Here is a 12354-nt window from a genome sequence, read left to right as displayed (position 1 = left end):
TTTCCTTCGCACACGACATCGGTCGCTCGCTAGTGAGATGTCCCTATTCTCTCAACTGTCCTGCCTCATCTTTCTTGACTCTCTTCGACGGTAAAGAATTTCCTTTTCAGGCGAGGACGTGCTTACTGGAGACTTGAGCCAATGACAGTTTCTCCTGGAAGAAATGAAGCAGATACTGTTCATTATTGGCCGCGCTAGCGCTTCTCGCAGTACTATGGTTCGTGGACGCTGGTCAGTAGTACTACATGCGTACATGATACATGCTGCAGCATCATGCGCTTGCCTATCCTCGGTATGGATGGCGTCGATGCGAACCGAGCAGGGACCCTCTTTGATGGATAGATCATATGGGGCAATAGTATTGGTGTGGAGACCCTGTGCCGGTGCTTCGGACGTTTGCGCGAAGATCAGTGATGAGCGGACTGAACAGGCGCCTATGGAGGCACACAGGCAGACAGGCAGGCAGGCGGGCAAGTAGCTTTCTCTTCCAGATACAGCCGAAGCAAGGAGAGCGCCTTTCCTTTCGTGCGGAGGGTGCGATGATCGGACCAAGGAATGTGGATTGCGGGGAGCTTGGAAGAGCGATGTGCAACAGGAACCGGCGCCGGACAAAGGAGCGCGTAGCTAGTGCTCAATCGAGCGAGCCAGGCATTGACTGATTAGAGTCTCTTTGTAGGGATATCATGACAAGTCAAGGACAAGTCAAGGAGTGCCCCTATAGAAGTGAAGGACGTGCTGTAAGAGTTGCTGTTGGAGTCTTGGAGAGAACCTCAGGTGGAGACGACCAGAGGCAGGTGCATATGACTTGACTCAATCCACGCATTCTTCCAAGCTTTGATGGGTTGTGGTAGTGACAGCTGAATGGAGGAGGAAACATTCTCCAGAAGTATAGTACCACCATTTTTTGATGGGGATCGGACATTCTTTCAGCTTTGTTATGTCTTGTCTCGTGGCCTGAGAGTGGCTGGTGTGACTTAGATGACGCTTCAGATCCCGACGTTGTCCCTGTAGACTCGAGAATCAGTACATACTACATAGTACATACTACATTCGGCAGGTCTAGCAAAGTTCGTTGTATGCTTATCTACCTATAATGCACATCCCAGGCCGAAGTGATAAGATGACCACGCTAGAGATGGTCTTGTTTAGTTAATCAAAGATTCTGTTAACCAGGTGAAGAAAATGGGCCAAGCCCGAGCCCGCATGGCGCGTTTGAGACTAAGATCTGGTGTTGCGCGTGTGTGTATCTGCTGCAGAAGCGAGCTCTGCCCTTGTCTGTATCTGAGACTTTTCTCTGGACAGCGACTCAAAGACGGGGTCAACTGAAGTAAACAACCTCAACCAGCCGCATGGACTTATAATAGGTAACTTCAACGCAGTACTACTCTACCGTTTATGTCGGTCATAGCTCCGAAGTACTACTAAAGTTACTGCCTAGATAAAGGTACAGTGCAGCTCCAATCTTCATGTGGCACTAACTTGGCAGTCCCTACTAAGATACCTCAATACCCGTTGACCAGGTATTGGGTCATGCAGTGGTGTACACCGCTGCTAGAACAAAGCCGATGACCACAAGATATCTGAATTTTAGGGGCAGTTTGTAGACCCGACCCTCGCATCCGGTAGTCATGGATAACCGAGGGTGGGATTAAAAGATAAGGTCAAGGATGAGATGGGCAATCGTAAGTAGATTAATTGATGAGCGCATACCTACATCGACAAAGCTTATCGAATATTGAGGCTGAGGCCGGCATTGAGCAAAATCCACCTGCATAGCGATAGCTTTGATGATCATTCAATGGTGTTGAAGAATCTCAACAATGGCACGAGTTCTGATTGCTGTACACTTGTACAGTTGTACGCTATGATGCATCCTCAGGCAAATCGGGCCGATCGGATCAGATCAAATTTCTAGCCTAGCACGGTTCTCGCTTTGATTGATGATGTCTCTAGAAGAAGCAACCATTATGATGGAAAGAAAGCATCAGTCCATAGCTCATATAGAGTACAGCTGTTCAGAAACTCAAGCGACTGAGACTATGGTGGATGAGGTGGAACCGGCAGCAACCTGCAGCTCCCGCAAGCCCGGCCTCTGCTCTGCCCATCCTTACATAAGCAGTGTATTTGTTTATGTCACGACGCGTGATTCCCCCGCCGCTAAGCCCAAAGCGGCAACGAGGATCAACAAACGCGACGTGCGCGTTGATCCCGCCTTCGCCTTCGAAAGCCTAACTTCCAAGTTAATCCTCTCGAGAATCTTGTTCCTGAGATCCTCGATTCATACTTCTGCGATCCGTTTTGGCATTGCCCGCTTTTCACGCCTACATCCTGTCAGCGAAGATTTCCTTCAATTTGCGCCCGATTCCTCAACTCCAAAAAGAAGACGACCCCGCCTCGACCTTTTCGGGCGTCGCTATCGAAAGCTATCGCTTCCAATCCAACATTCCAGCCCCTCCTGCCCAACTTTCGCGTGGTCTGCACCCAATTCACGTCCGCGCTTTTTTTCGCGAGTGGGGATTTTACCCCTTGCACACAGGGACTTTCCAAAGGATACTTGGAATACTGGAACAAACTTCTAACATCCCGCGGCATTGGCACTGCCTTGTTCCGTCCTCCTCCTCGGAAGGGAAAGAAAGGAAAGGGCACTCTCGTTGATCTGAATGACCCTTCCACCAACCAACCCCCCTCGTCACCACCCCATCATCTCCCGTCACCCCTCCCATTTACCCGGCACTGGCTTCGCCACCTCGTAAGGCAGAAGGTTCACCCTGAAACATTCCTGGACGACCCTTTCGAAACCACCCGGGCCCAGCGCAAGACACACACAGCACGATCACTTCTAGCGCTCCAACACACGCGTGCGCCCTACTTCTCCGGACTGTGTCAAAGTCCCCCGTGATCAACTGGAGGACCTAGCGCACTACCAAAGCTTCGCGACTCGCGATGAGTGCATGAGCCGCGACTGCCTTGTGCTCTTTCGGTTTTGCATCCATCGCCACTTCTTTTCTGCGGCTGCGCCTTCCCAGCATTCCACTGTACGTCGTGCTTCTGTTGATTGTGTGCCGACACCACAATCCTCGGCATTAGCTTCTGAACCCCGGTGGTCCATCTGGACCTTGGATGCTCCTTTATCCCACAAACATCCGCGCTCTCGCTTGATCGCACGAGTGTAACCGTTCATCTTATCCATCATCTTCGTCATTGACTCGCCGCGCGACTCGGGAGACGCGTCAAGGGTGCTTTACAAGAGGTGAGAGTTTCTAGAGGTAAATCTTATCGCCGAACGCAGTACATCAACGCGCCCACATCGTGCTCCGAAATCGGAAATCAAAGCGTCCAACTTTGAATCCTAGCAAGTTGCGGAGTGAGAAGCTGGACTCAGCAGTGAGAGACGTTGAGAAGACCCCATCGCAAGTGACAAACAATTCCGGTCTTGCTTGCTTGCAAGACCAGCAAACATTCCCAAACATGGTCGCAACCTTCTCTCCTCACCGCGACACGGGGGGAACTCTCCACTTGTCATCTCACTCGCCGTTGCACCACGTCGACGCCAGTTCAGCCATCAGGCAGCTTCGTCGTTCTCTATCGCGCTCCCCTTCTAAGAGCTCCAACTTTTTCCTCAACACCCGCTCTCATTCCCCGACTAAGTCAACTACCTACATTTCATCCCCTTTATCGCCAACCCGACGCTCTTCACATAACAACTTTGTCCTCTTCCCCTCAACGGGACAGCAGCCATCGCCGCTCGCGGGTCCACACCCATCCAGCGCAAAGATCACTAGACCGGTTATTCGACGACGGACCTCACCTCGAAGTCCAGCCAAGACTGTTCTCGCTGTGTCTGCTGATGGCGGCAACACGTCCCTCACTCCGCCATCATTGAATGCGCCAGGTGAAGAGAATGCGTTGCAGTTCGAAGATCTGGCAGAGCCGAGTAAGACTGCATCTTGCGCCACGACTCCATTCAGTACAACACCTACTGTGTTTGTTCCTGAGCCACCAACGTTCTCGCAGTCAGCGCTTGCACCTCGCCCCACACTGTCGCGCATCGAAAAGCGACGAAGCGGCACATTTGGCTCCTTTGCCGCAGTAAGTCCGTTGAAACGAAGCGACGGCATCATGAACCTCGATCAAGCGTCTCGAGGAAGTCCCTCGGCAAAACGTCGCAGCGTGCACGCCTCGGCATTTTCAGGCGACTTTAACATTTTCGACCAGCAAAGTGAAACTGCTCCTTCGAGTCCGTCGGGCCACGGCGATGATTCTAAATCTTACTTCCCCACTCCCACACAGCCGCTGAACCCCTTTGCGACCATCCCCAAGCGATCTTCCTCTCTGCGTCGATCCACCCTCCAGCAGCGCCAGATTGAGCGTCCTCTATTTGGTCGTCCGAAAGCCGCGGGTGACGCCGAGAATCCAGTCACGACAACACCTCTGGCCGTTCGCCCTCGCCTTTCGTTTGAAACCGGTTTATTTCAACAGTCCGAACAAGAATCCTCTCATCTCTTCTCGCCTCGCCAAGCTCCTGCCAGTCCTCTCTTTTCTTCTCATACATCTCACCCCGGCAACACGTCCACGTTTGGAGTATCGCAACCGCCACGAACTACCGCACATCCACTTTCGCGAACTATCACTCAGTCTTCTTCTGGGTCAAGCGTCGAAGATTCCCCTACTCACGAACCCATCCACAAGCCGGAGCGTCCTCCGCGCACAAATATGAACTTCTCCAAGTCTTTGCCAGCTGGCGCTTCCCGGCCTGCGATGGTCCGGCGGGTGACGCGGGAGGAGTCGACGACGTCGAGCGACTCATTCGCCACACCAGAGAATTACAAACTGGTCAAGCCTCTGCCAGCTGCGTTCATGTCAACCGGTCTGATCTCCAAGAAAAACCGAAATGTGGACGAGGTCTCCGTGGGTCGCTTCCACAAGGCCATGCCGGATACCCCATGCAAGCGTCCCATTAACCTTTTCGCGGGGAGCACAGATTCCCCTTTGCCAGAGGGCCTCTTTGGCAAGTCTCAGCTTGGCCGAAATTCCGAGCTTGCTCCGGCCTCTCCTTTCAATCCAGCTGCATCTTCATCTCGTCCAAAAGCCGGTCCTTTCGCGCGTGGCATGGGCATCTTTGGCAATACTTTCACCCGCCCCGAGATCTCGCGTCGCGGAAGTTGGGTTAGCGTGGATGGGGATGATACCAGCCAGGCTCAATCACCTTCGTCTCGTCTCGATAATCAACAACCCATGACCGACTCTGACCTCCCTCCGACCCCCACGAAGCAGGCTTTCCTTCCCTCCCGCACCTATCCCCCCGCCACATCCCAAATCGCGTCGCTCGAGCGTCTGTCGGAATCACGAGGAAGCGGTACATCGACACCCCTGCATGACCGATTCTTGCAAGCTTCCACAACACCTCGCACCCCACGCGACCAAGTCTTCCCTCCGGATCCTAGCGGTCTTTCAATCTCCGCGCCCAACGACCAACAACTTCTTCAGCCCGACTTTGGCAGCAGTCTCAATCTTCCAGCTACACCAACTGGACCACGTGAGTCCTTGCTATCGAGTAAGCGACCTAGTCTACAGCTCAGCGGTTACCAGGCTCCCGACGTAGACCCTAGCCTGACCTCGCGATTCGCCAAAGTTGAGTTGGTCGGCACCGGAGAGTTTTCACAGGTGTTTCGTGTTGCTCAGCCTCACAATGGTTCCTTCTCATCCGTCTTCTCTCTGCCGGCTGATGATACCATGTCCCCCAAGGATCTGACCCATCAGGTGTGGGCTGTCAAGAAAAGCAAGCAACCCTACTCAGGACTAAAGGACCGGGAGCGTCGACTCCGTGAAGTGGATATTCTGAGAGCTTTGGTGAACTCAGACCATGTTGTCAATTTCTTTGACAGCTGGGAGGAGAAGAACCATCTCTACATTCAGACTGAGTTCTGCGAGGAGGGTAGCCTGGATGTTTTCCTGGCCCAGGCTGGTCTCAAGGCTCGTCTCGATGATTTTCGTATTTGGAAGATACTCCTTGAGCTTTCTCTGGGTCTCAAGCACATTCATGACATGGGCTTCATTCATCTCGACTTGAAGCCCGCCAATGTCCTGGTCACCTTTGAGGGTGTTCTGAAGATCAGTGACTTTGGCATGGCTACTCGATGGCCCGCCGAAGCCGGTATTGAGGCTGAGGGTGACCGCGAGTACATCGGTCCAGAGATCTTGATGGGTCGATACGATAAGCCTGCCGATATCTTCTCTCTCGGTCTCATCATGTTCGAGATTGCAGGAAATGTGGAATTGCCTGATAATGGGGTATCTTGGCAGAAGCTTCGCAATGGCGATATGAGTGATGTGCCCAGTCTCACTTGGAGCTCGGACCCCAGCATCCTCCGTGATGCTACCGGGAACCCGATCGTCGTAGAAGCCTCCTTTGATGATCTCTGCACGCCAGACCTTGGTGGCCTTGGCGGCGACTTCTTCTCCGGGCACAAGACGCCACCTAGATCTTGGCAATCTGCTCGAAGTGGAGAGCTCATCCACCCTCCCGTCTACATGATAGATGGTCGTCACGAGCAAGCTTTGGACAAGATTGTCCGCTGGATGATTTCTCCCGCACCTGAAAATCGTCCAACCGCTGACCAAATTCTCCAAACCGATGGTGTACAATTCGTCAATCGCCGTCGTCGTGCGGGTGCCACAGTCTTTGAGGGCAACTGGGGCCCTGCTGACGATGTTTTGGCCGAGGATGCTGAAATGATCGACGTGTAATCTATCTTTCGTTTTTACAGCTTCTCTTGCGCATATGGGAGGTGTTTTGTGCTTGTTCTCATTTTTCATTTCTTTCTTTCTTTTGTCATCTGGCTTTTAGGCATGAGAGCGGGTCGGCGCTTTGCTTTCACCTCCCTCATGTTACCTCACGATTAATATCCCGTTGCCCTTTATGCATTGTTCATCCCCAAACCATTTGGATAGTGATCAGCTTATCTGGAGCTTTCGTTGCGTTCTTACGATGTCCTGGTCTGTACTCCGGTTCTGCCAATTTTCTCATACCCCTCGTTCCTCGATACTGTTCTGGCTTCTGTGTTTTTATCACGACCAACTGGACTTTTCTCAAGGCTGCAATACCCCCGGAGTTTACGTGCGGCGTTTCCTTTTTACACTGTGTAACGCGTCTTTCACATTCCTTCCTACCCCTCTGTCCCTCTCTTTTGTCTATCCAGTAATATCTGATTGTCATACCCATATCTGTACCAACATTGCTCGTTTATTGCAAGTCCGAGCGACCGGTGGTCTCTTGATGACAATGAGGGTAGGGGCATCTGCCACATTCGTCATCAATTGACCGGTTGGCAGCACTGCCTATCTGGACGGTGGCTTGCTGACATAGGCCCCGTCTCCGATGCCTATTCCTGCCTGTCAGCACTCATGTTTGCCCCTCAGCACTTCTGCTGCTGCAAAGATCTATCTGTTTAAGTCACGATGAATGACTATGCTCTGTCAAACTAGCGAGATTTTTCTGGTTCTATTAGGTTTTGAGCCTATTCCAGTCAGTGTACATTTTAGAGAAGCATGATATCAAGTGTAGTTTTAGTTGAGCCCAGGCTCCAAACATGGTCCTTAATAAACACTAGATGAGACAAGACTTCTCGGTTTCTCTCTTGTACGTCCGTATATGGAGCGACCATATGATAAGGATATGTTTGATACACATATGTAGACGACGCCCCGTCGAGCTGTCATTGCTAAATGAATGGAGGTTCCCATGTGGAACTTCCGTCCATCCCATCAGAAGTACGACTGGAATGATACATAACTACCCGCTATGTAGCTACCTACATAGTATGCAATGGGCACTGGGTACACGCTACACCTATGGAGGTATGTGCTGCCCCCTGGGTTGTGGGGGACTGGTGCAGACACCCGGTCATTTACCTGTATATATATTGGAAGATCTTGGTGAAATAATGATCTTATCATACCTAGGTATACTCAGGCTTATGTTATTACGGATCAAGACGTTAGGTACCAAGATACGTTGATTGAGACATGTATGAAAGACCCAAAGTTCAATTAAAGAGAGTATCAGGAGATTTCTTGCTCATTAGAGACTGGACACTGGGAATGCTCTAACGATACTTTAGTGCAGGTAAGGTTCTCCTTCACAGTCCATATAACCTAGTCGGCCGAGTGAGGTGGTGGTGGTAGGCAAAATTGTCTTTACACTGGACATGCAAAGATATATTGGGTCACTTCTTCCGGCGCCTAGATACCTATACCTGTGTGATGGCGGAGGACTACTACGCCCGTGTCCGTTGTAATAGGTACTAGCATGAGATTGGAAGTTAATACCTGTCTGTTGGTACCGAGATGAAAAATTTCAATCAGTGTTGACATATTAATAATGACATATGTTAAGGGTAGATTATTCGCCTCTTGACAGTGGACAGTGGACATATTAAAGATGATAGCCTGCCGTACATTGTGGGACGGGGGAAGATAAGCTATGCGCATACACCTGGGAGGGAAAACAATAATCCGGCCGCATTATGGACCGGAGATCGCCACGGAACTGACAGCTTCAATTCAGAGTATTGGATTATCCAAGTTGCGGTCCTGCTTCCGCACTTCAGCGTTCTCTCTCTTCAGAGCACTAAGCATCGAATTGCAATATCTTCATTGTTTGACATTCCCATGTTTCTAATATGAGAGCGACTTGACACAGCCGTGAATTACTGCCGCGACTCGCTCCCTCGGCATCTTTACGATTCTCACTGCGCCCACTCTTTTCCCGACTGTCACAACGTTTGCGCACAACATGGACAACAAGACCTTTGTCTCAGACTCACTCATTCGACTTACCGGCGCATCTGACCCGATTGCGGTAGATTTTGTCCTTGCAGAAGCTTCGTCTGCCAAGTCTGTCTCTGCCTTGCAAGATAAGCTCGTTTCATTTCTCGATGGCAGCCCCGATGAGATCGGCGCATTCTGCGGGCAGTTGTTTTCACGCGTCGGCAAGAACAGCCAGTCCAGTACGTCGACTTTAAAATCGTCTAGCAGCAAAGAATCGTCGAAAAAGAAATATCGTCTGGTGGACATGGGAGAGGACCTTCCCGACCCAGCATCTTCACTAGGACCTGTCAACGTCGAGGCGGAACGAGATCGACGTCGACACCGTGATCGAGATCGAGATCGCGATCGCGACCGCGACGCAGACTATGACCGAGATCGAAGTCGTCGAGAGAAGGATGATAGCAGGAAACGGGACCGCAGCCGGGATGCTCAAAGTCGGGATCGCCCACGAACAAAGAAATTGCGGCAGAGAGACACAGACGATTTCGATAATCGATGGGGCGATGAGGAAATTGGAGATGATGAGCGATATGCCGACGAAGTCGACTTTGTGGAATCGCCCGCGAAACGGACCAGACTTGAAGATGGTTCCGCCTCACCGCGCCCCTCCTCCCCGGTCGAAGACATCGACCCACAGACAAAGCAGGAATTGGAGCGGCAGAAGGGTTTGCGCGAACGAGATGAGTTTGCGAAGCGATTGGCCAATAAGGACAGTTCCAAATCGAAGAAAATTGTGGAGGACCGGACTCGTGATAGTGAAGCGGCAAAGAGACGTGCGTTGGCGGATGATGCAGCTGCTCGATCGGCCGTGATGCCCGATCTGCGCGAGCGCTCGCGACAGGAATATCTGAAGAAGCGTGAAGCGGAGCGACTTGCCCTGCTGCGAAGCCAGGTCGCCGAGGAGACGGCCGAGCTTCGAGAGAACCCCAATCTGACACGCAAAGAGAAGGAGGAATTTGCACGCAACCGTGAGGTTCTCCGAATTGCCGAGGAGCGGCTTCGAATTGACGATCACCGAGATGGGTATATGATGCCAGAGGACTATATCACAGAGAAAGGCAAGATCGATCGGAAAAAGAAGGAAGAAGCCCTGTACAAGCGGTACGTGGACCGAGATGAATCTGGTCAAGAAAGATTCGTGACCGAGCACGAAGAATGGGAGCTGGAACAGGCCGCCAAAGCCAAAGCACAAATCAAGAAAGCGGAGTTTGTGGATGAGGGCGACTACGAATATGTCTTCGACGACACACAACAAATTAATTTCGTGATGGAGTCCAAGATCGAAGGAACCCAGAAGCCCATGACACAGGAGCAATTGCGATTCAAGCAGCAGGTGGATGCTGCCGAGAAGAAAGCGGCGACTATGGAAGAGACCCGGAAAAGCTTGCCAATCTACCAATTCCGCGATCAGATCATTCAGGCTGTTCATGACCACCAGGTACTCATCATTGTTGGTGAAACTGGTTCAGGAAAGACCACACAAATCCCGCAATATCTTCACGAGGCTGGCTTCACTAAAGATGGCCTGAAGATTGGATGCACACAGCCCCGTCGAGTCGCTGCGATGAGTGTTGCGGCGCGTGTGGCCGAAGAAATGGGCACTAAGCTTGGAAATGAGGTTGGATACGCCATCCGTTTCGAGGACAACACCAGCGACAAGACCATCCTGAAGTACATGACCGACGGTATGCTCCTGCGTGAATTACTCACCGAGCCTGATCTTGGCCAGTATTCGGCACTTATGATCGACGAGGCTCACGAGCGTACGGTGCCGACCGACATAGCCTGTGGACTGCTCAAAGATATTGCCAAAGCTCGGCCTGACCTAAAGCTGCTGATCTCTTCGGCTACCATGGATGCACAGAAGTTCCAAAAATACTTTGACGATGCCCCCATTTTCAATATTCCTGGTCGTCGATACCCTGTCGATGTGCACTATACATCGCAGCCCGAGGCCAATTACCTCGCTGCTGCCATTACCACCGTGTTCCAGATTCATGTCACTCAAGGCCCCGGGGACATCCTTGTCTTCTTGACGGGTCAAGAGGAAATTGAAGCCGCCGAGCAAAGTCTACAAGAAACGGCGCGGAAATTAGGCAGCAAAATCCCGGAGATGATCATCTGTCCCATTTATGCTAATCTCCCGTCCGAACTTCAGACCAAGATCTTCGAACCCACGCCGCCCAAGGCTCGTAAAGTCGTGCTGGCTACGAATATTGCCGAGACCAGTCTGACCATTGACGGAATTGTCTACGTGATCGATCCTGGCTTTGTCAAGGAGAACGTGTTCAATCCTCGAACTGGCATGGAAAGTCTCGTTGTGACTCCCTGCTCCCGAGCCTCTGCCAATCAGCGAGCTGGTCGTGCTGGACGTGTAGGACCAGGAAAGTGTTTCCGGCTGTACACGAAGTGGGCGTACTACAATGAGCTCGAAGAGAACACTACACCTGAGATCCAACGTACCAACCTCAACAGTGTGATTCTGATGCTCAAATCTTTGGGCATTGACCAGCTGCTTGATTTTGATTTCATGGACCCTCCACCTGCCGAGACCATCATTCGTGCATTAGAGCAACTTTATGCTCTTGGTGCACTGAACGACCGAGGCGAGCTCACCAAGGTCGGCCGACAAATGGCCGAGTTCCCCACAGATCCCATGCTCGCCAAGGCTATTCTCGCAGCGGGCCAGTACGGCTGCGTTGAGGAAGTACTGTCTATCGTGTCCATGCTCGGTGAGGCTAGTGCGCTCTTCTTCCGTCCCAAGGACAAGAAGATCCATGCCGACAGCGCGCGCAACCGCTTCACCATCAAAGAAGGTGGTGATCACCTCACTCTACTCAATATCTGGAATCAATGGGTCGATTCTGATTTCAGCTTCGTCTGGGCCAAGGAAAACTTCCTCCAACAACGAAGTCTTACTCGCGCTCGTGATGTCCGAGATCAGCTCGCCAAACTCTGTGATCGCGTCGAGGTCTCCATCAGTACATGCGGATCCACCAATCTCGTTCCCATTCAAAAGGCCATTACCTCTGGATTTTTCCCGAATGCGGCTCGACTCCAACGAGGAGGAGACAGCTACCGGACCATCAAGAACGGGCAATCGGTCTATCTGCATCCGTCGAGTACTCTGTTTGAGGTCAACCCCCGCTGGGTGATCTACTTTGAACTGGTGTTGACAAGTAAAGAGTATATGCGAAGCAACATGCCTCTGCAAGCGGAATGGCTGGTGGAAGTGGCGCCGCATTATTACAAGAAGAAGGATCTGGAGTCATTGGGGCTGGACCGCAAGGTTCCTAAAGGCACGGGGGCGGCTGGGGAGAAGAGTCGGAGCTGAGTCGTAGTTTTATCAAGTGGCTACGTTCTTCGAAGTCGACGTGGTACATATTGATCTTTGTATATACAGCATGAAAGGTTCTTTCTCTTTGAATACAGCCGAGGCTTAAGACATTTCTATGTTGACACACTTATCATCGTCAAGTGACCATGTCACCTATCACCCTGTATGATGTCATAGTTGGCCTGGAG

The 12354-nt window shown here is 51.6% G+C and overlaps 4 protein-coding genes across 4 annotated transcripts; 3 read left to right on the top strand and 1 right to left on the bottom strand.

Moving 5' to 3' along the window:
- Window positions 1-2039: 2039 nt before the first annotated feature.
- On the top strand, window positions 2040-2899 carry N7539_005385 (uncharacterized protein; the record flags this gene model as incomplete). The annotated part of the gene is made up of 2 exons (XM_056934987.1): window positions 2040-2195; window positions 2255-2899. The coding sequence occupies 2 exons, from the start codon at window positions 2040-2042 to the stop codon at window positions 2897-2899; spliced, it is 801 nt and encodes a 266-aa protein (XP_056790181.1).
- Window positions 2900-2920: 21 nt separating this feature from the next.
- Window positions 2921-3190, bottom strand: N7539_005384 (uncharacterized protein; the record flags this gene model as incomplete). Its single annotated transcript, XM_056934986.1, has 1 exon — window positions 2921-3190. One exon carries the CDS (start codon window positions 3188-3190, stop codon window positions 2921-2923), a length of 270 nt encoding a protein of 89 aa, XP_056790180.1.
- Window positions 3191-3468: 278 nt separating this feature from the next.
- N7539_005383 (tyrosine protein kinase SWE1) lies at window positions 3469-6747 on the top strand (the record flags this gene model as incomplete). The annotated part of the gene is made up of 1 exon (XM_056934985.1): window positions 3469-6747. The coding sequence occupies one exon, from the start codon at window positions 3469-3471 to the stop codon at window positions 6745-6747; it is 3279 nt and encodes a 1092-aa protein (XP_056790179.1).
- Window positions 6748-8794: 2047 nt separating this feature from the next.
- Window positions 8795-12163, top strand: N7539_005382 (putative mRNA splicing factor RNA helicase (Cdc28); the record flags this gene model as incomplete). Its single annotated transcript, XM_056934984.1, has 1 exon — window positions 8795-12163. The coding sequence occupies one exon, from the start codon at window positions 8795-8797 to the stop codon at window positions 12161-12163; it is 3369 nt and encodes a 1122-aa protein (XP_056790178.1).
- Window positions 12164-12354: the final 191 nt, after the last annotated feature.

The sequence above is a fragment of the Penicillium diatomitis genome, assembly GCF_028827545.1.
Source record: "Penicillium diatomitis strain IBT 30728 chromosome Unknown utg000005l_segment0_segment0, whole genome shotgun sequence".
Taxonomy (NCBI): Eukaryota; Fungi; Ascomycota; class Eurotiomycetes; order Eurotiales; family Aspergillaceae; genus Penicillium; species Penicillium diatomitis.
Note: the sequence above shows the minus strand (reverse complement) of the source record. Positions and strands in the feature narration are given on the sequence as shown.